At 41.4% G+C, this 26,613-nt stretch overlaps 2 protein-coding genes across 5 annotated transcripts in view; one reads left to right on the top strand and one right to left on the bottom strand.

Moving 5' to 3' along the window:
- The window catches only part of adcy7 (adenylate cyclase 7), an 80,051-nt gene extending 72,591 nt beyond the window's left edge, over window positions 1–7,460 (top strand). For all 3 annotated transcript variants that reach the window (XM_012880198.3, XM_012880199.3, XM_036136052.1), the window contains 8 exons: window positions 443–639; window positions 774–891; window positions 1,014–1,172; window positions 3,066–3,212; window positions 3,380–3,487; window positions 3,617–3,731; window positions 4,879–5,003; window positions 6,217–7,460. In XM_012880198.3, coding sequence (XP_012735652.2) covers window positions 443–639; window positions 774–891; window positions 1,014–1,172; window positions 3,066–3,212; window positions 3,380–3,487; window positions 3,617–3,731; window positions 4,879–5,003; window positions 6,217–6,363 — 1,116 coding nt within the window. In that variant the 3' untranslated portion in view covers window positions 6,364–7,460. The remainder of the gene's footprint in view (window positions 1–442; window positions 640–773; window positions 892–1,013; window positions 1,173–3,065; window positions 3,213–3,379; window positions 3,488–3,616; window positions 3,732–4,878; window positions 5,004–6,216) is intronic.
- Window positions 7,461–7,512: 52 nt separating this feature from the next.
- Window positions 7,513–22,913, bottom strand: brd7 (bromodomain containing 7). Of its 2 annotated transcripts, none has more exons than XM_012880200.3 (17): window positions 22,865–22,913; window positions 22,316–22,509; window positions 21,468–21,561; window positions 21,307–21,364; window positions 21,005–21,149; window positions 19,506–19,616; window positions 17,091–17,260; window positions 16,392–16,506; window positions 16,073–16,148; window positions 14,030–14,137; window positions 13,822–13,957; window positions 12,198–12,309; window positions 12,051–12,098; window positions 11,214–11,295; window positions 8,905–9,048; window positions 8,453–8,593; window positions 7,513–7,699 (listed from the first exon to the last, which is right to left on the bottom strand). In XM_012880200.3, exons 1-17 carry the CDS (start codon window positions 22,911–22,913, stop codon window positions 7,626–7,628), a joined length of 1,857 nt encoding a protein of 618 aa, XP_012735654.2. In that variant the 3' UTR covers window positions 7,513–7,625. The 2 variants fall into 2 exon arrangements, with proteins under 2 accessions (XP_012735654.2, XP_012735655.2); XM_012880201.3 differs by having other exon boundaries at window positions 12,051–12,095.
- Between the last annotated feature and the right edge of the window lie 3,700 nt (window positions 22,914–26,613).

Genomic DNA, 26,613 nt, shown 5'->3' with positions numbered 1-26,613 from the left:
GGCCAAGTCTCAAGTCATCTCAGCCTCTAACAAATTTCCTTTCAGGGTCCTGTTTAAGTCGGTTCATCTTCCCATCAGTTCTGACCAGCTTCCCGTGTCTTTGCTAGACAAAGCCAATTGGATTATGGTTTTGGTGGCGATTTTGAAAACCGTGTCATTGTCACTTTACATCACAATTATGCACCGCTGTGTGTTGCTCAATCGAATCAAATCCAATGAAATTCATTAAAGTTTTAAGTGCTACGACAACATTTCACAAGGGAATAAAAACTTTACAAAACACTGGAATTATTAATTTATAATATATGTATGCAGGATAAAATGAAAGGAGGTTGTGTTGGACAGGATTGAAACATGACGGATTTGGTTTAGGTATTTATTTAGTTAGACCTTTATTGCCCGCCGGCCTGACGTTCCTCTCTGTGCTTTCTCCGTCCCTCAGTACTCTGTATGCTGCTGCATCCTGTCGCTTATCGCATGTGGAGTTTTTCTGCGGGTGAGCTTTGAGCTCAAAGTGCTCTTCCTCACCATCGCGTCCACCGTGTACTACATCATCATCTTCAGCACCCAGGAGAAGCCCTTCTCGGACTTCGAAAGACGACTCCCGTTTCCATACAACAACAGCTTAAACTGCAGCCTGTAGGTCTAAAATCATGGAAACGTGGCCGTCTGGTGCCGATAGTTTGTGTTAACTGTTTCTATTTTCACTCTGAGCGGATTTTTGCAAAGTATAGTCCTAAGTGAAGAATCCTGTTTTGTTTTGTTGTGTGCAGGAGCTACAATGAAACTGACTTCTTCCCATGCTGCATTGGGCTTGTAAAAAACCTTCAGATTATGAGCGCCATATACATCGCACTGTTTCTGGTGACCATGCTCATCATATCCAAGCAGGTAGGATTGTTGCCGCTTTCTTCGCCTTTCTTGTCTGTCCTCAGCAGTCCTGGCGGGAAGAAAAATCAGCACAATGACACCTCCGGTGTATTTTGTAACATCTGTGCGGGTCTGCTTCCTAGAACGAGAACTGCTTTCGGCAGGACTTCCTGCTTAAGTACAAGAACCGCACAGAGCAGGACGAGATCGAGACGAGGGAGAACCTGAACCGTCTGCTGCTGGAAAACGTGCTGCCCGCACACGTGGCAGCACTGTTCGTCGGTGAGAACAAGAAGAACGAGGTGAGATTTCCAAAGCATTTTAGCTGAATCCTTCATGTTAATCCATCTGGTTGCTAGGCACTGGAGGATAATTGATGCAGGGGAAGAAACATACCGGTAAAACATCTCAATACAAGAGTCATTCTATAAGCTGAAAACGCTCACACGTTTCAGGTTCTTCTACTGATGTTTTTACTCAAGAGATTTTGATTTGATTTTTTTTCTTTTTTTTTAAAAGACTGCTAATTCGATTTTAGCGTCTTTACAATGAATTCAATACCCTCAGTGAAAAAGGCTACTCTGCTCATTCAGTGTCATCTCATGTGGTTATCAGATTATTCCTGATAATTCCTTTTCTCAGAAAACCAGGATGCTACATAAAACTTTTTTTTTTAAAAAGTGTCTAATGCAAAAATGTTAATCTACTAAGAAGTATGTCTATGTACTCAATACTTTGTACACTCAGTGCTAATTTTGACTGAATTGCTGCCTCAGTGTGGTGGGGAATGGAGACAATCAGCCTGTGGTTCTGCTGAGGTGTCAAAGGGCTTTAATTATAGGTATTAGTGCATTTTTTGTCATTATAAACATAGAACAGTATGTTGTTTTTTTGTAATACAAAAGAAAGGGAGGTTGTGAGCTGTGATCGTAGATATACTTACGTTGTTTCACTGCCGTATAGCTGACTACTCAGGCTGTAGCTCTTCTTTATATATGTTCATCAGATTGACAGAATGCGATAGGAAACTGCCTCTACGGTGGCTGATTTTTATTTATTTTTTTACAACTAAGAACTCTGTAGCGCCAACCTGAAGTTAAAAGCCTAAACAGTTTGTGCACAGAGTGCATGTGGTCTGCAGAGATGTTAGCTGCCTCTTTTCTGACCTTTTAAAAGTCCTGGATGGAGGGTCCAACAGTCCTCTCTGCAGACCTAAGTGTTTGTTGCCGTCCAGACGGTCCTGTTTTGTGGATGAGCCAAACCACAAAGTGATGGACGAACACAGGACAGACTGAATGTGCTTCAGCTCGTCTGCATTCTTGGGTCTGGTGTTTCTCATCATCTTCTGTAATATGTTTTGGTCATGCGTGTTAGTTGGTTAGTAAATCACAACGGTACAATATTCATTAAAGCAGGTATTGATACTTTTGGCAGCGTGAGTAGGTTCCAAGTCCAAACTGAAATCAGCATCTTCATAAAGCTTGTCAGGAGAGGGAATTATGAGGTACTCCAGCATTTCCTGGTGATTATCTGTGTTGACTTTGGACTTGATAAAACACAGTGGACCGGCATCAGCAGATAACAGGACTCCTCAAATCACCAACCTCCCTCTGGACCTAAAACAATGTGGATTCTGTTCTTCTCCGCCCTTCCTACAGAGTCTGAGTCCTTAATTTTCACATGAAATGAAAACCTTACTTTGATCTGAAAAGAGGACTTGGAGGACTCCTTAGCCAAGGCGGGTTGCTCCTGACGTTGCTTACCACATGTTCTACTTCCACTCAATGCTCAGTTCGAATGCTTGGAGAGATTGTAAAATTTGTAATCAACATAAAAAATTAACCAAATTTCCCCTCTGTGAATCTGGCGGTTTTCTCCATGATGTTGTTTGACCTAAACATGGTCGTAACATAACAGTTCTGTATTAAAAATCCTTTTTTTGGGTCATAATTAATAATCACATTTTCAGAAAAATAACCTTTTTGATGTTATCATCATTAACAGAAATTATTGCTTCACATACTTCCCTGCCTGTAATGAATGTTTCTTGTAAACGCTTCATGTTATCAACACCTATATATATTATTTGAATTTGGCTAATGATAATAAATTATCCTAATGGTTTCAGTAAAGTTAATTAATTTAAAGTTTGAGTATTTAAAGCTAATAATGGAACTATGTGGGTTTTTTCACAGGACCTGTACTACAAGTCGTATGACTGCGTCTGCGTGATGTTTGCCTCTGTGCCGGATTTCAAAGAGTTTTACACCGAGTGTGACATTAACAAGGAGGGCTTGGAATGCCTCCGGCTGCTCAACGAGATCACTGCCGATTTTGACGAGGTTAGGCAAATAAAAGCGGAGAGAGAATAATTCCTGTTTCTGTTGCTATTCATTGCACCTTCATTGAAATGCTAACTATCTGGCCTGCAGCAAGGCGAGATAAAAGCCATTATTGAAAGGTGGAAGGCATCCGTTACTCACTCGCTTGCTTTCTTGTAATCCTCCAGCTGCTCTCCAAACCAAAGTTCAGTGGTGTGGAGAAGATCAAGACAATTGGCAGCACCTACATGGCAGCCGCGGGGCTCAGTGGGGCGCCTGGGCAGGAAAACCATCAGGTGGGTTTGGACGGCGCGTCAGAGTGGGGTCAGGAAAGGGGGTCAGACGCGTTGTTTCAAAGCGGGATCCAGTCAGGCTTGAATTGTTGTCGGTGTTGTGTTGATGATGTAACAATTCTGTGTTTTCAGGATAGAGAGAAGCAGCAGGCCCAGATAGGCATCATGGTGGAGTTTGCCATCGCTATGATGGGCAAGTTGGATGGTATCAACAGACATTCCTTCAACAGCTTCAGGCTTCGTGTGGGTGAGTGTTCACGTCGGCTTGGCAGCGCCAGCGTAACCCTTTCATTGACCGTGTAGCCCCCCCCCCCCCCGTGCTGCTTTCCCTCTCTGTTAGGGCTGGCACAACCGCCTGGCAGGTCTGCTTAGTCACCCCGAACATGATTGGCGTTTATGTACTGCTTTTACAGTCTGAGCTGTGGCACGGACTGATATTCAGCCCGTTTTTCCCCCCCCCTTTTACTGACTCCTGCCGGCTGTAAAAGTCCAACCTCCATCATTACCAACACGCCGTTACAGAATCGTGTCAACAACGTTTTAGTGTTACAAGCTTTGTAGTTTGAAAAAAACAAGACTCAGATGTCATGTTTGTACTTAGGTTCCTCGCAGACATTTTCACCCATTGAGCTTTTTCACAATTATTTAAATGTCACAGCCATGACTCACAGTATTCTTTATTGGTTGATTTTGACAGAACAACACAAGCTAATGCATAATTGTGCAGTGGAAGGAAGAATTACTGGATCTTCTAATATTTTATGAGCTCTTAGAATCTAAGAATAAGATGCCTAAATAAAGTGCATTGATTTCTACAGATGTGTTAGTGTTGAAGTCTATACCTCAGTGACTCCACCTATGACAGGGTTTTAATCGCTTTGGAGTAGCTCTAAATTAGTTTAGTTTTAGAGTGAATCTAATATCCAAAATGGGTTCATTTAATTTCTGAGAATCAATAATTTGTGGCATTTTTCTGCCACATTAGTCAGTTTTCTCCTTGTCTTAACAAACCTCTGCCATTATGTCAGACCTGTAGAGATATCTTTCAACCCATGCAGCCTATATAAATGCAGACTCAGCCATTTAAACCTCTGTATGCATAGCCAGTTTGGACAGCAGTTTGTCTTCTTTAATAGCCTGCAGCCATAAACGCTTCATCAAAACAGCGTCTGATTAAAAGACTATATTTGAACTAATGTGATCACATGATTGGACCGATCAAGAAATCTGTGCAGTTTAATATCACCGTAGCAAACTTGACTCTGGTAGTGAAGCAACACTTTTGTATTTTGTTTCCTTGTGACTTTCTTTTCACATTTTTAACATAATCAGAGACAGATCAGCAGATCAAAGATGCAGAGCTAAGACTAAACATTTTTTTCCTCCCTCCACAGGAATTAATCATGGCCCAGTGATAGCTGGAGTGATCGGGGCAAGGAAACCACAATATGACATCTGGGGCAACACGGTGAACGTAGCCAGCAGGATGGAGAGTACTGGAGAAATGGGAAAGATCCAGGTGTGTTTAGCTCTTACATCAGCTTTTCTGTTCTTCATAAACTTCTATTCAACCATGATTCTAATTAAAACCTTAATTAGGTTTCATTCAATGCCACCCTTGTGGGCTCCCTGAGTAAATGCAGTCCTTTAAATTATTTATTTTTATACCCATTAAACCTTTTCGCATGTTGCTAAATACAGCTACAACACATCTCATAATGGGAGTTTTTGTGATGGATCAGTAAAAATATGTAGAGCACAAAGTTGAAGGTAAATGATATGTGGTTTTCATCCTTTTGTTTTGACAAATAAACCTCTGAAAAGTGTGACAGGCCTTTTTTATTCAGCAATCCCGAGTCAGCACTTCGTAGAATCACAACTAACTGAGCTATATTTCGTCAGCTTTTCCACATCCGACAGCTGCAACTTTTGTCTGTTTTTCATTGTAAGACCTCAAGCGCGGTTGATTTCGACTGAGAGCGTCTGTAAATGTCAGTTTTCAAGTCTCGCCACAGACTATCAGTCGGATTTACTGAGTCATTAAAATGCTTGAATAAGTTTTGGCCTAAGCCATGTCATAGCTGTGGCCTCTAACATGTTTCCCCCCTGCCTCTGGTGAACAAAAGCCTGCCCACAGCATGATTCTGCCACCACCGTGTGACACAATAACGTGGTGTGGTTAGTTTTCCCACCACCTTTGGTGTTTTAAGTAATTTCCCTCTGGGATTATTAAAGTATGTCTGATTCTGATCTTCCAAATGTCCCCTGTGTGGATTCTGGCAAACAGGAAGAGGATGTCTTGTTCTCTCCACGCCTTTGTTGTCAGTTTAGGTGGGCGGCCATGTTTTAGTCGGCTGTTAAACATTTAAAACCTGGGATATTAACAACTTAGTTGGTTCAAATGTTTACCCCTGATTTGTCTATTTCTTCACTAATGTTCTCTACCCCTTGAGTTAGATGCACTGGATTTGATATAAGGGGGCTTAATGCCCCACTGTATAATAAATACATGCCGCACTTTTTAGACCCTGTAAAAACCATGTATGATTTTTCTTCCACTTCCCTATTATGTGCTGCTTTGTGTTGCTGCATCACATAAAATCTCAATGAACTTCTTCAACAAAGACTGTGGTTGACATCTAAGTTTTCCAAAGCCCTTTATAATGCACGTAGATTCGAAACAGAAGTGACTAAAATCTGTATAAACGCGCGTCTCTTTGCTCCGCCTTTAGGTAACAGAGGAATCCTCTGAAGTGCTGAAGAAGCTGGGTTACTCCTGCGAGTGTCGAGGGCTCATCAACGTGAAGGGGAAAGGGGAGCTGAAAACCTTCTTTGTGTGCACTGACACGAGCAAACAGCAAGGCATGGGGCTGAGCTGAGGCCCGGCCGACACAGCTGCATACAGACTCATGTACACAAGGTAAAGAGTTTAGAGACTCGGGCACATCACACGTGTCCGCCGGGCAGTAACACGTGTTCCTGCGATGCTGTTGAAAGGAAGAAGGAAATGGCCCCTTCACTGTGAGGGGGATACAACTGGGACCATTTAGTTAGACCAGAAGACGGAGATTGGTCGCTGTGAACCGCCGCCATCGCTCTTCTGTTCACAATAAAAACCATTGATGTCACATCCTTTTTTTTATTCTGTTTCTAACCTAACGTGATGAAAATGAATTAATGTATTAATGCCATTTTATTCTCGAAGACTTCTCTGTTGTTGATTTTAACAATTTTATCGGACTTAATTTGAGTTTATCTGTTCAGGCTTACATTTGTGGCCTGAAAGGACTTTTGTTGTGAATTAGCACTATTTAAAACTAAATTAAATCACTCCTTTGAAGAAACAATTAAAAACCCTTTCTGAAGTTTTGTCTATTTAAAAGTGATGGATCCCTCTTCTGCATAATAAACATGACAAATGTTAGGTATTGAGACTGAGCTGTACTATATGAAAACTTAATTCTCGCTCACATTCAGGTAACAAAGGCAGTTCTCCTGCCTGGTTTAAATCTTCACACCCTCAGAAATTGAAGTCATGACTCCCTGTAAGTTCAGGTACAACTCTTTGTTCATTCCTTGGTTCCAGCTGTGCAGTTTCACCACTCCAGGAGTTTATATATTTCACAAGAGCTGTGTTGAATGTATTCTATCAGTTTTGTTTATTCCAATCTGATAGATAAAAAAAAAAAAAAAAAAAACTATTCTGCTCCCTTTTGGTTTCCATATGTGCTGCTAGGAGGGAAAAAGTTCTGCATGTCCTCAGTTGTGCGATCTAACAACCTTCCTTGCTGTGATTTTTCTTTTCTGGCCACCATAACACTGTCGGTGCCTCTGAATCCGTCTCGTGGCCTTGGCGTCTGAAACCAACATCTTGTCTGTAATGCCTGTTGCATAATGTTGTATTGGCCTTTCTGTGAACAAATGTGACATTGACTTTTTGTACAGTAACAGAATGTAATAAATGTTTTCGTAAGTCTGCAGTTTGACGTTTATGGTTAAATAAGAGTAGACACAAACCAAGGTTTATAAAAAAAAAAAAAAAAAAAACGAGTTTATTGATTGAAATGCACACGAGAGTCAGACAAAAAGCACCTTTTGTACAAAACTTAAGTTAATAAACTGAGTGACGCCGGCTGGAATGTCATTTCACCGTGACGAGTGGAACCACCTCCGGACAGGTGGACACGGTCTCCATCGGTTCACTCGTCTCATGAACTGAAGGCAGAGATGAAATAAAAAAACATTATGAGTATTTTTACTTTGGCCTGAACATTTTGTGCACCTTAGACAAGACTCCTACACATTTTTATGCAAAAATCTTCATGTCCTGGAGTTTTTAATTCTTCACGCATATTTTATGATACAAAAAGCTCAAGAATGAATTTATGGTGGTTATTTCTACAGGTGGACAGGCTTTAAATATGGAACCTGGAGAGAAAAAGGTCACAAGTAAAAAAGGGCACACAAAGAAGGGATTTAGGATATAAGGAAGGACACGAGAATGGAAGGTCCTGACAAGCACAGAAGGGAAGGAACATCGAAAGTGAAAAGGACACACTAATGAAAACAAAAGACACAGAACAAGGCTTGGTGGGCAGTAGGACACAGAAGGAAAAAAGATTGTATTGAAAGGAAGGACAAAAAAAATAAACAGAATAAAAAGGACCAGTTATGAAGGAGATAGGACAAGGAAAGAAGGAAGGATGAACACGGTCAAGGAAAGGAATGATGCGGGGAAGGGAGAAAAAAAACAATTAGAGGGAAGGAAAGAAAATAGGGACAGCTGGAGTAAGAAAAAGAGACAAATAAGGAAGGAAACAAGAAAGGAAAGGCAAGAGGGACACAAAGACAGAAGAACACAAAGAAAGGACAGAAAGGAATGAACATAAATGCTTATCCAGACCAGGAAAACACTGAAGCAAACACCAAACTGTAGGAGCCCTGTAAAAACGAGAGAAGGCGATGCACCTGTTGTGAGGTCTATGAGGGCTTCAGGTTGCTCTGGAGGCACGGCGATGCCCATGGCCTTCCTGATGCCGTAGACGCTGCTGACATCACACGGGGCGACCTGACCAGTCAGCTCGGTCAGGTTTCCTGTAACCTTCTCAGCTGTGCAGGAAGGATAAGGTGGAGCGCCCGTTAGACAGCAGCAGAAATAAAGGGAACCAACGTTTTGTTACAAAGCCAATAGTGGAGATTTTGGATGTTTTAACTAAAATGGCCGCACTATCAGCTCGCACAGTATGCAACACATGAAAGGAAAACGTCTCATGTCACTGGGAACCGGGGCCCCGGTGACATGAATAAGACCACTGTGTTACACCTGTGTTAGATGAACACTGGAGAAGTAAATGAAGGGGCTGTTGGATTTGAGCCCCGGGTGGCTGAACAAAGGGGCCCATGCAGCGAGAGGCCCTTACCGAGCTCCAGCTCCTTGGCAGTCGGGGCCAGCAGGCAGATCATATTAGGCGGCTGCTTGGCACTGAGGCGCTCCCTCTGGGCTTCCTGCAAGTTGCGCAGCAACTTTGTAGTCTCGTCCAACTTCTGCTGGAAGTGCAGGGCGTCTGCAACAGATAGGAGAGGGTCGACACGGACACTGTGTTAGCGCTTCCTCCCGGCTCCTCCTGTTACGTTTGGGTAACCCCCAACAAACGCGGGTCACATTTAGGCGACACAATGGAGCCTTTCATTCTGCATCCTGACACTGTGTCAGTGAAAAATTAATAGTCTCCAGATCAGAGGAGGCGCATCGGAGGATGAGGAAAAGCTGATTGGTGGCACATTTACCCATTATTTTAATTCATTTACAGTAATTGTATGAATCTAATGTGTGCTAAGCTGAAGCAGTACTAGTGAGTGGCCCTTTTTTCATGACAGATTCAGATGAAAAATCTGAGGCTTCTACAGTGGGGCAAAAGTATTCTTACGCTTTAAACATTTTCTCACATCACAAGCATAATTTCCAACGTATCTTATTGGGATTTAAGTGTGAGGCATAAACTACACAACACAGAACTCTGAAGTGGAAAGAAATGCGTATATGGGTTTCAAAATCCGTAATAAATGATGATCAACTGGAGGTTTAAAAAACACTATTTGCTACAAAAAAAAGCTTAATATCCTTCAGGATCTCTACCCACTTTGCACACCAATGGACTAAAACATTTACACGTTCTTTGTTGAACAGGTCAAGCACAGTCCAATTGGAAGCAGAGCATCTGTGAAGATAAATTTTCGAGTCCTATGATTCCAGATTCTCAACTGGATGTAGGGCTAGACTTTAACTAGGCCATTCCAACACATCATCCTGCTTTGGTCTAAAACAGACGGCCAAAGCATCCTGATCCTCAGGACCCACCGTCCTGCATGTTTTAGATGTCTCTGCTCCACCACACCTGAATCCAACGACTGTGAGATCCCCTCAACACTATCAAGGACTGCAGAGGCCTCTGAATCACCAGTTTATTTAAGTCAGACGTGTGCAGGCAGGGAAACGCCTAAAACATGCAGGACTGGGTCCTGAGGACCAGGATTGAAAACCACTGGTCTAAACTATTGTAGCTCCGGCTGTATGTTCAGACTCGTTGGCAGGCTGGAAGGTGCCGCTGACTGTATTTTATCCGGGTTTGCCCTGAAAAAAGGTTCGTCCATCTTACCATTGACTGACTAGTTTCCCTGTCCCCACTGAAGAGTGCTAACAGCGTTAGTTTTCCTGCACAGATAGAACTAAGCCCGGGCAATATGGACCAAAAATAATATCTTGATATTTTTAGGCTGAATGTTGGTATAAAATATTTCTCTCATCATTTTTATTTATCTCATCTAATTATAAAAAGGCATCTCATTGGGATAAAGTGGCCATCCATGTCGTGGTCAGTTTGCGTGTCGGCCATACTCTTTCCATCGTCACACGATGGAGCGAACAGCGTGGTGAAGATGCTGTTTAAAAGTTGCTATTAAACTTAATTTAATTGGGTTCTGTTGACCAAATTCAAATAGCTGCACTGGATTGATTTAGTGAAGGGTGTTGAATAAAATGCACACCGCACTTTTAAGATTTTTCTATACGATAAATCTGACAAAAGAGCAACATTTCCCTTCCACCTATCAATCATGTGAAACTACATGCAGGTTCATTGCATTAAACATAAACATGAAGGTTTATGGGTATTATGACTTAAACTAAAAAAAAAAAAAAAAGTACGAGGGGTCTGAATACTTTTGTATATAACTCCATATACACACTGCAAAAATAGAGCTAAAAATAAGAAAATATTTCTTGAAATTAGAGTATTTTTCTTTGATTTGAGCAGGTAAATAAGATTATTTGCCAATGGAATAAGATTTTTACACTTAAAATAGGAACGATTCATCTCAATCATCTAATTTCAAGTGCAGTATATCTAATTATCTTATTTTAGGGGTAAAAATACTCATTCCATTGGCAGATAATCTTATTTACCTGCTCAAATATAGGAGAAATACATTCATTTCAATTTTTTTTTTAACTTATTTTTAGTTCTCTTTTTGCAGTGCACATACAAGTTGGTGTCTATTTTATGTGACATTCATCTCAGACATACTCAATCATCAATAAAACCCTGTCTTGATATTGCCCACACATGTACCCTATTTAAAACATCATAATAGTTAACATCTGTATCAGAGGCATTGCTTTGTTTGCAAATGTAGTCAGCTGTTACTGTAAACTCTAAGCTGAGGCTATTACCCCCAGAGAGCTCCTCGGCCTCATCCAAGCTGGCAGCAGAACGCAGGAAGTCCAGCTTGTTGGACGACTTGGCCTCAGCTACCTGTGAGCGACAGAGAGGGGAAACAAGATGCGAGGATTAGAAAATGCATTCCAGCCTGGACAGGTGATGTGCCGGGGGAACATCGGGGCCTTTTAAAGCCTTCTTTTGGGGGGGGGGGGGGGGGGGGGGGGGGCGTTGCTGCTCCTCTCATCCAATAAAAATCAAAGCTAATCAAAAGCTGCAACGACAGATGAGCGTCAGCTGGAGAGCAGCCAAGAGCAGCAAACAGACGGCACAGGGAGTAGCTGTGTGTCTGCCGGTGGGGCCGGCGCTTCGCTTTCCTCCGCTGCTCTGAGGAGCGATTGAGCTCCGCAGCCGGCGGGGCGGAGGACGCTGAAGGAAAACACGCCCCCCCCCCCCCCCCCCCGACTGCAGACTGTGAGCGAGGAGCTCTCGGAGGGAAATGTGCTTTCCGTGTGTGGATGGGTGGCAGTTAACGGCGGGCTCCTGCTGTGTTGACACAGCTGGCCGGCGCAGAAACCATCAGCGGAGGCCATCTATAACACAAATTCAATGAAGGCTCCTCGTGTCGGGTGTAATGCAGGCGCACGTGACGGGCTTTCCGCCGAGCGGCAGCGCGGCGGGAGCAGATGAGGCTGAGTGGCTCCGGTTTTGTGTTACATGGCACACGCTGATTCTTGTCATTCGACACTTAATGTCCATTTCCATTTCTCCTGCTGTGTTAAAAAACAAAACAAAAAAAAAAAAAACACACAAAGCACAGAAGAAGCTCCAGATTGGGGAGAAGCTCTCACCTCGGTGTCACTCTTTTCCTCCTGACTGCTTCCTGGCTCCTCTGGCTGCTGGACAGATACAAACGAGAGCAAAGCAACATCAGCGGCTCGTCGTCTTTTGTGCCGTGCTTCTGCGATTAGTGACAGGATGTGATAGCGGCTGCTTACAGGCTCGGCCTCCTTTAGGCATCTGGAATGCTCTCCGTTGGTCATCGCGTCCAGAAGACTGTCGCCCATTCTGTACACGTACTCGTCGGATTTGGCCAAGAACTCCGACAAGCTGCCAAGCAAACGCAAACATCTTCTGATCAGCGCTCTTCAAACCTCGTATGTGTCAACCAGCCTGTCAATCATCCGCTGATCAAGGTTACGGCGAAGCTCCTACGCTTCCTGGAAAACTGAACCCCCTACGCGGGATTTCACGGACAGGTGAGGACATGTTGCTAACGTTTCAATTCATCTACTTTTCCAGGAAGCAAACGCCGTCTTCCAGAAAGCGACAGATTCAGACAGAGCTCCGACCCACTGAACAAAGCCGCGTACTCGTGTGTGTGAGAACGGCCCAGTCAAAGTCCAGGCATACAGCAGACTGAGAGTCTGGGCAAACTTCTGCACTGCAAAAACGAACTAAAAATAAGTAAAATGTTCTTAAAGTTAGTGTTTTTGTTCTTGAATTGAGCATGTAAATAAAATGGTTTGCCAATGGAATAAGATTTTTGCACTTAAAATAGGAACAACTCATCTCTATAATCTTATTTCAAGTGAAGGATGTCTAATTATCATATTTTAGGGGTCAAAATGCTCATTCCTTTGGCAGATCATCTTATTTACTTGCTCAAATCAAGGACAAAAACACTAACTTTAAGAACATTTTACTTGTTTATAGATACGTTTTTGCAGTGTGCTATTTTGTGCTTTTTATACACAACGCATAAAATCTCAACAAAATAAATGAAGTTTGTGGCCGTAATGTAAAAATGTGCAGGTAATTATGGCAGGGATATGAATATAGGGCACTACTATATTAAATCTTCAGATTTTAATGTAAAAAAAGGGAGCGGGGGTGTCTCTACGCGGCTTAATCCCTCCTGCTGAGACACCCGTCCCGCTTTAACCGATCAGCTGACCTGCCAGGTTAATGGGAGGTGGGATTTCTGGGTCACTGAGCAGTCAGTATTCCTCTGCTCCCGACATGAGACGCAGAAATATGTGTGAACATCTTCTGTCGGGACGCAGCGTGGGAGCTGAAAGCGAGCTAACAAGCCTTTACGTAAGGATCGCATTACTGCTGCTGGAATACGGCCAATGAGGTAGAAGCTAGGAACGGGACCACCGGTTCCCATGATGCGTTCGGGTCCCTCGGTCGGGCCGTGATAAGTTTGGCTTAAAGCCACAGAAGCATCTGGGCTGCAGAACCGACCCGAACAGAACTGCTGATTCTGTTACGCGAGACAATAAGGGTCCGTTTCGGAAATGAGATGAAAATACCGAATTACAAAAGATGCGTCACTCTCTCCCCCCTCGGCGCAGAGTTCTCCTTTAAGCAGACTCATAGGAGAGCTTTGCAGCGTCTCATTCATTATTAGAGAGTTTGCTTGTCGCTGAGCGGAGCGGTATTAAACTGCGTGACCTGCGGATGAATGTCAGGGTGGGGCTGTGTCTGCAGCTGTTGGCTGATCTCCTCCCGTCTGAATGAAGTCAGGGGGAAAACGGGAACATCTGGACAGTAATCAGCGAGGAATGTCTGTCGCGGCGCTGCCAGTAAAATCGCAGCGCCCCCGCTGTTACGTACCCGCTGGAGCCCTGCAGACTGGACTCCTCTCCGTAGAACGAGTAGACGAGGTCCGAGTCGTCCTTGCTGATGTTGGCGAAGCTGGAGTCGTACGCCGGCGCGTAGGACGTGAACGGGCCGTAGCTTAGGTAGGACACTGCGCAGAGAAACTTCTCGGTCAGACGCGCTGATGTGGGAGCAGGAGGTGAAGCTGGAGCGGCTCAGTTACCTGGAGTGACCCGGTTCCTTTTGTCCTCCCTGAAGCTCTGCAGGCTGTTCACGCCGCTCTGTAGCCGATTGGACATCATGACCAGTTTCACCGGACAGTAGCCGGCGTCTGAGCAGAAAACATTTAGACATCATTAGGAAGTCCACATGAAATGGGCTCCAAATGCCAGAAAACATAAATATCAGACGTCTTAAACTGTGATGGATTTGCACTGAAAGAAGCAGATTTATTGGAGCCTGTTCACATTTTGTTGCAGCAAGATAAACTCTCATTAAAATAAAAATAAAAAAATCTAACATTTACATTTTATTAAGCTGGGGCAAAAAGTCCAGACATAAAGTCAATTCAATCAAATCATACAGACAGGTTGGTCAAAAAGTTTCATGTCTAGGGACGGGTACCTTTCACATCTGAACCGATACCCGGTACCAGGGAGTCAATATCGGTACTTAACGGTGCCTATTTTCGGTACTTTTGTGTGTTTATGTAGTAATAAATGTTAGCTTATTAATAAAATCCCTAAATTTCTGATTATACAAACTTGTTTGTATAATCAGAAATAAATTTATGTATTTTAACACATTGCCTGAATAATAATTAAGGCATTTTAATAATAAAGGTTTTACCAAAAGTAATCAGAAGCAGAGAGTGAATTAGATAGATTTTGTTAAGAACTGCCAAGTGCATTCTTATAATACTAGACAAGCTTTTTTTTTTTTTTTTTACCATTAAGTATTAAAACTCAAGTGCAATTTTCTTTTCGGCATCATGGTGCAAAACTATGGAATGAATATGGAAAATATTTGGAATCTTCAGAATTAAATGGTAGAAAGTCTTTGAAAAAAATAATGTTATCCAAAAAAGACAGTGATGTATGATTTATAAATATTGACTCCCTGAAATCTGAAAGCTAAATGTAAAAATAATGTTACTGTACATGTCTTTTCTGTTTTCTCTCTGGAATGAAAGGACTTTCATAATGTGAGCTGCCTGGTGTTTTGTTGTTTTAGTGGTGTGACCTTTGGTATAAGCACTATGGGGTTTCTGTCACATTCCACCACATTTTTTTAAATTTTATTGATGTATTCTGAGTTTTTATTTTGATTCGCGAAAATAAATAAATAAAAAATAGATGAATAAGGGATTGAAGCTGTGTGTGAATAAAATTCAGGGAATTGTTTTAGTGCAACAGTTTCAGAGAAAACACATTTTATCTCGGTTTGTAAATCAGGGTGGGATAAATTTACGATGAGGGAACAGAGAGACTCTCCTCTCTGCTGGCTTTGCTCTGACTGCAGGCGAGTTTCAGGACGAGGCAGCAGCAGCTGGCTGACAGGGCTTGGAAAAGTGCTTAGAAAAGAACTCTAGAACGATTACTTTCACGGAAAGTCACCAATAACAAGGGAGACATATGTTATGGATCGCTATCCAGCTTCAAAGTACCACTGATGAACCCCCAGGCAAGAGCCTTTGGGAGAGAAACGAGCCCACAGGACTACAGACTGTCCACCGTACTTAAATGTGTTTTCCTACATATTGTTCCTGCTTCATTGCACACCCAGCGGGAGATTTTTCTACATAAAGGCTCAGTCTGGTCGGACCTACAGGTCCAGTTAACGACCCAGGAGAGGTCACGTTTATAATAGCTGGAAGCAGATAAGCATGCATTACTCAATGCAGGTCCAAAAAACCTCTGAGCAACACAGTTTAGATTAATTAATGCCTTTTTTTTTTTTTTTTTTTTACATTTCTTTTAAAAGGGACTGCTAAAGCTGAACATTTAGCTAAAAACTGTTATTTCAAAATGTGTCACGATTTGCTCCCCTGACTAAATGGCACTCGCATTAAAAGGTTGCCGTTTTTAAAAAATTGCAACGCTACAATACAACACGAGGTTGTTCTAAGTATTGATTTTACATCTTTACTAGGTTATTAAATAAATGTGGCCAGAACTGTCCAGATCCGTTTAGACATGTGTGTAATTTCTGTGCAAGAATAAACGGCGACAACAGCAGCTTTAACCTTAAAGCACATGGTTCTCACCCCCAGGCGAAGGATCTGCTGGGTTGAGTACGGCCAGAGTGGTGGAGCCATTGGACTTCCGCCTGGCAAACTCCAACTATAAGACAAAAAAATGATCAGGACCCGTTCAAATAAAGCAGGTAATCAATTATATAAACATTTCAAACAATATTTGATCAGAAATGCACACAACACAAGGTTAATGGCGAGGATCCTTGCTGAATTGACAGCTACTGAATTAGCCTCTTTTCTTGTCCTGCTGCCAGTTTCAGCCTTTTTTAAAAAGGAAGATAAATTAACTTAAAACTAAAAATCTTTCTTTTAAACTCCTGCCTCTTACATCACACTGCACCACTCGGTTCGACAGCTTTCCTCCGGACTCCTCGATGACCTTGCGGATCTCCTCCAGCTCTTTCTCGGCCTTTGCCGCCTCGTCCTTGGAGTCTTTGTCCTGTCTGCAAACGAGTTTCAAATTGAAAAAGCAAAGAATGAGACACTTTGACCATGGAAGCAAAAATATATTATTTGTAGCAGCCGCAGCAGCAGCTGCAAAGAGCACGCACACAATAACACAGGAAGGAAGTCTACATCATAAAACGGCAAAAGAAATTCAGCTTCTATTCCACATTTCATCTATTGAAAATATTCGCTAACGTCACCGCGGTGGAACCGGCTTTTAACGGTTATTCTGGACACGGTGAGTCTTTGTGTAACAAGCGGTTACGGGTCCTGTTGACTCAGCTGAAGACAACGCTGGTGGAAGAAACGTACAGCGGCGGGACTAAACAGGCCCCAGCTTGCTGCCAGGTATTGCTCACATTCTCAGCCTGCAGCTTTGCAGCAGAAAAGAACGGGACTCTATGCGGCGACTGAGTGGAATCTGTTGTCATAAACACACAACGGGCCGTTCCTGACTAGGATAGATATCTCCCCCCTTAACTCAAAGTGGAACAGCCATGTGAGAGTTTTAAAGGATGGGCGTGTTGATTTCAGAGGCCCAGGTATCAGAGGAACGTGTGACGTCGGCGCGGTGAAGCACCTCGGTGTGCTGGGCGTCTGGGAGCGCTCCCTGCTCTCTGCGGCCGGGACTCCCTCCTTGTTCTGGTCTGAGCCGCTGACTCCTTGCTCCTCGGACTTCACGGGCTGTTTGGCAAAGGGGTCGAGGCCGGACATGAAATCTATGCTCTGCTTCAGGCTGTCCAGCCGTTCCTATTGGGTGGACAATGACAGACAACGTTTAGTGGCCAGGAGAGGAAAAACAAATGAAATGTAAACTCTGCAGAGGCCTGCTGATTAACTATTAATTAATTAACTGATTGAGGTGTGTTGAATTAAGGAAATATCTAAATATCTAGCCCTCAAGGACTAACTTTGAACACTTGCTGCGTAGAAAGCTTCAGAAGACATCATTTCCTCTAGAGCCCCCATGTGTTGGATCATTGCAATATCAAGTCTCACTTCCTGAACTCTCTTTTTGTCACCAGAGCAAACACAGGACTGTTGGAAGCCGGCGTAGACGTTATAAAGCCGTCTTCCTCACTGCCTACACATACAACAAAGGTTTCTAGTCCTTAAAGTAAAGCTTTCCAAACCCGAGCTTTGCGCTATTTAAGTACTGAAATAGGGCTGGACGATAATTCAATAACAATATATATCAATCGATTGACAGATATCGATAATAGAAAAAAAGGGTCAGTAAAAAGTTCAATATAATAACGGTTTTCCTTCCTTTGGCGTTCTAGCCTATTATAAGACCCATTAAATGGCTGCGCTTAAAATAAATGTTTTGAATTTGATATCGATCATAATGATAGCTGATGATATCGATATGATTTTTTACTATATCGTCCAGCCATATACTGAAATCCCTGGAACCGGTTAAACTTTTACAGGTTATCACCACAAACTTTCGCCTATTTTATTAGACTTTTATATGACAGACCAACAGAATTGTAATCTCAAAGGAAAATATGATAATTTGCAGTGTTTTTTTTAACAAATAAAAACTAAAAAGTCTGTTTTGTTTTTAAGCGCAGTATTTGTGTTTGAAAGGCTCTGACGGAAAGCAGTGATGTACAGTGCATTGCAAAAGTATTGACCCCCCCACCCAGTTTTTGTTTTTTTACAATCTAACCTGCTAGTTAAATGTTTTTAATCTCATTTAGAGATGGATCTGCACTAAATCTAAGCTAATGAAGTGAAATCTCAGAATTTATACAGGAGTTGAATTTACAACCTATTTTACTACCTCCACAATATTTTTTACTACCAACACAAAATTGAGACGCAGCCTTTTTTGGGGTGGATTCACAGCACTGACCCATGTATGATGATGGACTGTCTCTCACTCTGTATCCCACTTCCTTGAAGGTGTGACTTTGTCCAGACTAAGACCTCACCTACATAAATATTACAAACTCATTTCCAGAAGACTTAGAAACAGTTTTTTTAAGAATATAAAAATGCAATGAGATTTAAATTTCACTAGAGAGGAAAAACATGGACAGAGAAACGGACTCCCTCTCACACACACAGACACACAGGCCGTGTTTCCATCAACCCCTTTTTAATGCGTATTTTGAAATATCACATTAGAACAGGCTGATGGGAAGGCAAAATTCAAATCCACTCTCTAAATTTTGCAAAATTCTTTACGCTCGCATGAGGTGGTTTTTTTGAGTTTTTCCGAAAACAAACATTTACCCCACACGACTGATCAGCTGTTTCTGCAGCTAAAATCTCCCTGAATGTCACATTAATCATCCCTAATACACAAAACACATTTCATTTTTTTAAAGGATATTTTTTTGCTATGTGTCGCTCAGTGGCTGCGGTGTTTAACCATAAATATCAAACTGTTGCAGCCAGGCATCCTCTTGTATTTTGTTTTTTCTGTAGTTCCTGTTTTGTGTGCCTAACTCCAGACAGTAACCACCACCTGACTTCTGTATTATCTGACATTTCAAACGCTCGTTATGCGACTCTTCTTTAAAACGCCGTTTCACTTTACTGATGTTACACCAGTTTCCACTGCCTGTACTTTCATCACTACTCCGTTACAAGTTAATTTATTTCTTCTATGGGTCTTTCTGTGAAGAGCTTTTGCTTCACTTGGGATATTTTTTCTGTCGCACAACCCGATAAGGCCCGGTTCCAACTTCTGAATAAACCTAATTCATCACCTAATTCATTCATCTCAATAAATATGACACCGCTGCCTCCTTTCTTTGACCTCATCTGCTGAGAGAGAATTGAAACAGAAGTCTTTCCAGTCTAAATAAAGTCTTGTGTTGTGTTTATCTGAGGACTTACTTATCAAACTCTGGTACCAGTGAACGACCATGTGGCTTTCTAACTGGACCTCATATTTTGGTTGTACTTTGAATTAAAAACCCAAGGGAACCAAAAGATAATCTATTTCTACGAGGAATGTTGTTCTGAATCAGAGTCATACCTGGTTAAGGATCTTCATCCCAGAATGTAACAGTTTACGAGCTGCCTTATGGTAGATTGTCTCAGGTTTGTTGTAAATCATGGCATTCTCACACATGATTCTCAAATCCACCTACAGCAAAAATAAATCCAGTGTCAAGCGTTAGATTCGATACACAAAAACAGTATCTATGAATCAAAATATTTAAGCAATGTTAACAGCCTTAAAAACCGATTCATACTTGTTATGTGTCTTCACATTTTATCACTGTTGCAAGTTGCAACCACAAACCATAATGTATTCTATTTGGATTTCTGAGTCCACCTGTGTGTAATTCAGTAGATGCACAGCCTTTACAAGTAGGTGGCAAGAAGAAAGCCACCTTTAAAAGAGTTTAAGGGAAGATAGACAGAGCTAAATGTAGTGCAGTCATGGAAAAAAAAACTGTTACAGGCTGGAAGAGACAAGACTGGGGCAGAGTTTCCCTTTTAATCAGAGAAATTATCATATTTTTCAGATCATAAGCCGCAGCGGACTCAGTAATATCACTTCGCTCCTCCACTTTCTCCTGAAAGGAAGAGCTATCCGTCTCTGTTGGGAGCACAGAGTAGTTGGACTACACTGCCCTGTTTCTAACATGAAGCCAAAATAAACTTAATTTTTATAGTGAATTAACTTACAAGGTTTATTGTTGCTAGCGCGTACTCTGGACGGAGGCTGCTGTACATGAATGCACTTCTAGATTAGACATTACAGTCAGGCAGTCTTGTAGACAGCTCAGGGGTCCGATCAGGTAGTCACAGTGAACCACAATGCTCCGAATGTTCATTGAGTGGAGCGGCTTCATTGCTAACCAAAGTTGTACTTACACATTTTAACAGATTTATGAGCACATTATACCACATAAAATCGGTCAGTAAGCACAATGGTAATCACATATAAGTCGCACTGGATTATAAGGTGCACCACCATTTTTTAAAAAGTAAATTCAAGGATTTTAAGAGCACCTTATAGTCCGATAAATGTGGTACATCAAACAAACAGCCAGAGCTACAGTATCATTGTTGAGACCAAAGCATACTCCTGTGTTTCAATGGCCCAGTCAAAGTCCAGGACGAACTTCAATACAGAATCTGTGGCAAGACTTGAAATAAAATTATATTTACAAATGTTCTCTATTAATATGATGGAGCTTGAACTATTTTCTAAATAGAGATGGCCTAAATTTCCCTGGATGTGTGAAGGTGGTACGGAGTGACAGAAAAGTACAAAAGATTGACTCAAGGGGACTAAAACCAAAGGCATATTACACAACACATCACTTTCCTTCCAATTCACAAGCATGCAATACTTTGTGTTTGTCTATAAGAAAAAAAGAAAAAAACAAGAATTTGAGGTTTGTGGTTGTAATGAGACAAAATGTGAAAAAATTCAAGCGGTAAGAATCTCTGAACAAGGCACTGCGAAACTCATGACGGATGGAGTCTTAGGTCTCGTCTCTGGTTTACCAACACACTTACTTTGAGTTCATCCAACGAGTGGTAGCCCTCTTTCTTGACTTTGTCCTTCATTGTACTAAAGTCCATCGGCCGTTTGATGATAGAGGAGTAGCCAGGTGCAATGAGATCGGTCACTGGAAATGCGAAGAATGCATTGGGGTCTTTCCTGCATTGGACATAGAGTTGAATCAAATATAGAACGAAATAGAGAGATACAGACAGAGAGGGTAAATCATGTGATTCTCCACGTTTCTTCTTAATGTGCAACAACTAACAAAGAACACTTAGAACCATCCTGGGTCAGTAAGTGGTCAACACTGCACCTTTGAAGCTGCCTGATGAGCTGGTTCAAAGCTTCCTGCAGTGGCGTCTGCTCTTTTTCTGCAAATGAAGACAGCTGGATATAAAAAAAAAAAAAAAAAGCACACACACAAAAGCCACGACAATAAAACTTGAAATAAAGTATATGACATTTTGGGACTACCTTCTCGTTTATCCAGCTCTGAACGAATAGGAGTTCTGCACTGCTCTCTGTCCTCTTCTCCCTCTGCATCCTGTCCTTTCTTCTTTTTAGTCATCTTACATGAACAAAGACAACATTGACGTTTATTTGCACGACCAATCGTCTGCTGCAGTCGTAGCCAAAAGATTTTAAACAGACAGACCTTTTACTTTTCACAAACTGAACCGCTTCAGTGTCTTTAGATATTTTGATGATGCGTTTTTTCAGTGTACTGAACTTGAATAACAATAAATTCCTAAGTTTTAGAAAAGTTAACCTTTTTCCTAAAACTTTCAAACCTTTTCCCAGCCAACCTGGATATCAGCCTCTGGAGCAAATACTGACTAATATTACATACACAAGGGTTCATGTCAAAATTACTTACTTCTCCAGACTCAAAGGTGAAGTTATCAGTCTTGTTTAGCAAAAACCAGAGACTGGGGGCTATAAACACGCATAAGTGGGCTGGATGGATGCAAATGAATGGACACAGATGGGGTATGAGTGGACTGATAGGTGGATACAACTTTTAGACCACGGCACAGAGCCCTATTTTCTTTTTCCGTACTTATCCAGGCATAGTAAAAACGGTAAATGTACTTGTATAGCGCTTTATCAAGGCCAGTGACCCCCAAAGCGTTTTACGCCACATTCAGTCATTCACTGATGTAGTTTGAAAGGTCTTTTATTATTATTAGCTTTTCAGGTAAAATTTCACAAATATCCTAAAGTCAAATTTGTGAAAAACACAACTTCTAATTTCTTTAGGCTATGACTGTTCTCTACTTCTGGATCAGTGTTTTAATTGATTTTTTTTTTTTTTTTTTTACCTTTTTCTTCCCTTTGTCTTCCTCTGGAGAGCCAAAGCTCCTGTCTTTATCCTTCTTCTTTTTCTTCTTCTTGTCTTTGGGCTTGTCGCTGTCCCCGGCTTGCTCCTCGTAAAAAGTGTCCAGACTGGAACTTCCCGTCGTCACTTCGTTTCCGGACACCTTCAGGACCAGCTTCAGCGGCCGGTCTCCGTATTCTGTGCTCACCAGATCAATCAAACATTCAGTCATCAACGTGTCTCATTGAATCCAAACACTGGCTGTTCGTCCTGACAACACAACCGACGCTTCAGGGATGATATGAACAGCTACCAACCACAAGCATGGGGCACTGCAGCTCTAAATTAAAGTTTCATATCGCTAACAGTGTTTATAAACACAGCCACATGCAGGAAACGGTCTCACAAAGCCGGTCTCTCTTTAGCTGGTAAATCGTTTACGAGCTAACGCTATGGTGTCGCTATCCTAGCGAGAACACAACCAATTCGATATGTTGAAACCCCGATAAAAACACTACGTGAATAAAACACTCGGAAATATTAACTAAAATACCTTCATATCCATGTTTTTCGGACTTGTGCTTTTTGTGCTTCTTGCCCATTGTTTGTTTGTTAGCCCCCGGCTGCTAACGCTACTCAGATCAATGTGTTAGCGGAAGACGTTTGGAATGAGAGAAGACGGCCTGCAGCGCCCCCTGTCGGCAAGGCGGTGCTCACAGCACGCAGACTCAAAAGTAACCAGCAGGGGGCGCTTCAAGATAGGAATTGACGTAAATAGACTTCACTGCTCATATTAACCCGCTTTAACTTAAAATAATAATAATTTTTTTTTTTAGTGCGTATGAGCTCCCTTTCCACAGGCAACAGTGAAGGAGATTTGGACCAAGACTTAACAACTTTATGGCACAGCTAAAGTGCCTCGCAAAAGTATTCCTAAAACAGTTGTTGGTCAAGCACTACACAAATCTTGGATTTATGGAAGAGTAGTTAAAAAAGAAATATGTTAAAAGAAAGATATCGGAGGTCTGCTGTTTGCTAGAAGTTGCATAGGGGTCACAGCAAACTGAAAGAAGGTGCTCTGGTCAGATGCCTAACTGTACGACACTATGTGTGGTTGAAAACCTACACCTTGAACACACTGTCCCAACTATGAAATATGCTGTTAAAAGCATTATATATAGCTGGGCAACGCTCTTCTTAAAGCAGGGATAAGGAAGCAACACTCTTCTTAAAGCAGGGATAATGAAGCTAGTCAAAGCAATAATGGAAGAAAAGATTTTAGAGAATGCAAAAGACTTGAGACTAACTAAAGGACAAGGATCCTAAGCATGCATGCAGAGCTACAATGGCTTAGATCAAAGAATTATTATTTTTAAAATGGCCCAGTCAAAGTCCTGACCTAAATCTAGCAACAAAAGTGCTGTTCACAAATGTTCTCATTCCAGCAGACTGGGCTTTGGCTATTTTATAAAAAATATATATATATTGGAGAAATACTTAATTTGTAAAAACAGTTGAACAAATATGTATGATTTTTATCCCCGATCACAATTATATACTATATTGTGTTGATTTGTCACAATAAAATACAATTAAGTTTGACATAAAAAAAATCAGAAAAAAACTTTAGGATTGTGAATACCTTTGTAAGGTATTAGATATGTGAACTTATAAAAATAAAACAGGAAACATAAAACATAGCTGGTTTATCAGATATTTATTTTCTTTGAGTAGCGGTTAATGAAAAAAAAATTTAGGTCAAAATTTACATTTTTTCACTTTATTTTTTCTGAATTCCCTATTTAAGGACATAAGAACATTTGTCTTAGAAAAAAAATATATAGCAGAAAAATTAGATTCTGATAAGAGAAAGGAATTTTATGGTGTCCCAGATTAGCAACCTAAAGCTGTAGAGGTAGTGATAACATTTCTGGCACAGTTTTACCCACATTAAAGGGACACAACACGAGGCAAGAGATGTCCCAGATGAGCCCATGAAAGTATATAAGATGAACTATAAATGAATCAGTTTCATTGGTGGAGGGGTTGGGGGTTAGATAAAGGCTGACAACTTTTTAATAATGAAGACTTCTTTTGCATCAATAAATAATACCGCATGGATTTGTAAAACATTGACGAAATGCTAGTCTAAGCAAGAAAATTCAACACAAGTCAGAATAAAGAACAAATCTAATAACTAATATCAGCACATTCCATTCAAAGAAAACTTCCTGAGATCTTCTCAGTGCACACTTGAGCTCATTTCCATAATTACTTACATAAAACAAGGTGTTAAAGCCTCATAAACTCCCATCATTTTGACATAAACATCTGCGATCCTACACCCTTCAAGCTCTAAGAAAAAAAAAAAAAAATCCTAAAAATTCAGGGCTGCAGTGCAGGTGTGAAATCGTCTTTAGGCAGCCTTCCTCTAATATTCCTGGTATAAAAGCAAACATATGCTTGTACTGGTAGCCCTTTCTATAGCTTATAGTTGCAAATGAATTCAGTGGATCATGCTTAAATGAACCAGTGTAATCTCCAAACGGCAGACAAATGACACTCTGTTGGATTTGAGTTTCACAGGACTCTGTGGAGTCTGGAGCTTCCCTGCCTGTCTGCTTGCCTCGCAGAGTTGTTATGCTCTGTTAAATCGGCACATATTGTACCGGCTGATGAATGACAGATGTTTTATTCATGGAGGAAAGATAGTGTACATTCTTTGAAGCACATTCCAGGTTTCATGAAGAGGGTTAAGGATGGGGGCAGACAGTTTGAAAGGAATGAAGACTGGCTGAATTCACCCATTTCAGCCATTCGTGCCGGCAGATGAAAAGGTGTTTCTGACAGTCTGTTGACGTTGGAGTCTCATATCTGGGCAAACCCATCCCCAGCAAATTATGTCTTGATCTGTGTCATGAAGCACCAGCATCATAGCGCATTCCTTACGTGCACCTAGGATATCTGGCTGGTGCCATGATGAAACAGGTACAAATACAGGAAGTAGGAATACAGCGCAATGCGGTTCTTACCCCTCCAGCAAGTTCTGTCACATTACAACCGTAAACGTCTATGTCTTTTATTGAGCTTTCATGTGACCGACCAGCACAAAGTGGTGCATAATTTGCAGTGGAAGGAAACGGATGCATGATTTTTTTTATTTATTTTTTTACAATAAAAAAAAAAACGCAATCTAAATAGCTTGGTGTGCATTATCTTTTAAGTCTGTCCACATATTTGATTTAGGTCTGGACTTGGACTGGGCCATTGTCACACATGAATCTGCTTTGATCCAAACCACTTCACTGTAGCTCTGGCTGCATGTTTCAGGTACTTGTCCTGCTGAAAGGCAAGCCATTGCCCCCAGTCTTTCGCAGCTCCTTACAGGTTTTCTTTCACTATTTCCCTGAAATACTTCATCCATCTTCCCGTCAACTCTGACCAGCTTCCCTGACCCTGCTAAAACTAAACATTCCCGCAACACGGCGCCACCATCGCCATGCTACCGTCATTTTTAGATTAAAAATAAGTGCATTCTTCTTTTCATTTCAAAGCTTCGCACTTATTTTTGGTGGAATGGGACAAACGGTTGCAAGGCACCAGCTTATGTATTATTTATTAGCCCAATTATTGTTTACGTAATACAGTGTATTGTAATAATATTAATTTAGCTCATTACTATAGTGAGGCCTGATTATGTAGCCAATATGGTTCCAGATCTGAAGACAGAACGAATAAGACAAACCTTTTTAAGGATACCTTTACTCCTTTTACATGTAAGTAGCATCTGTATCACTTCGACTGCTCCTTTTGTGCTGCCTAAAGAGGGAAAAACTCTGAATTTTACATCCTTTTTGTACTACAACACAGAGGAAAGTTGTATGCGCACCCACTGTGAAGGTAATTGTTGCTATCGAGGGAAAGTTCAGTTTTGTTGGAGGAAGTTTAAAAGGTTTTTTTTTAATGCAAAGAGATGAAGGTTAGACTAAAGTTCTCAGGAAAGAAAGATCTTTCTGCTACCGCAGCAGCAAAGTGGATGTCTGTCATCTGCAGAACCAGGCTGCTGAAGTGGAGAGATCTTCAACTAGTCTGTGCAGTTTGGTTCCAGCCATTTAGTTACTGCATAGAGGATTTATGAAAGCAAATGATGCCTTTCAGGGGAAAATCTTTACAGATGTTTGTAACAGTTTAAGAGATTTGGAGATTTGGAGTGTAAGAGATTTGGACTTCAGAATTCGGTGACAAACAAATAGAAGATAAAAAGTAAACTACACTAAAAACTAAATTAATAAATTACACATT

The sequence above is a fragment of the Fundulus heteroclitus genome, chromosome 4 (genome assembly GCF_011125445.2).
Source record: "Fundulus heteroclitus isolate FHET01 chromosome 4, MU-UCD_Fhet_4.1, whole genome shotgun sequence".
Lineage (NCBI taxonomy): Eukaryota > Metazoa > Chordata > Actinopteri > Cyprinodontiformes > Fundulidae > Fundulus > Fundulus heteroclitus.
Note: the sequence above shows the minus strand (reverse complement) of the source record. Positions and strands in the feature narration are given on the sequence as shown.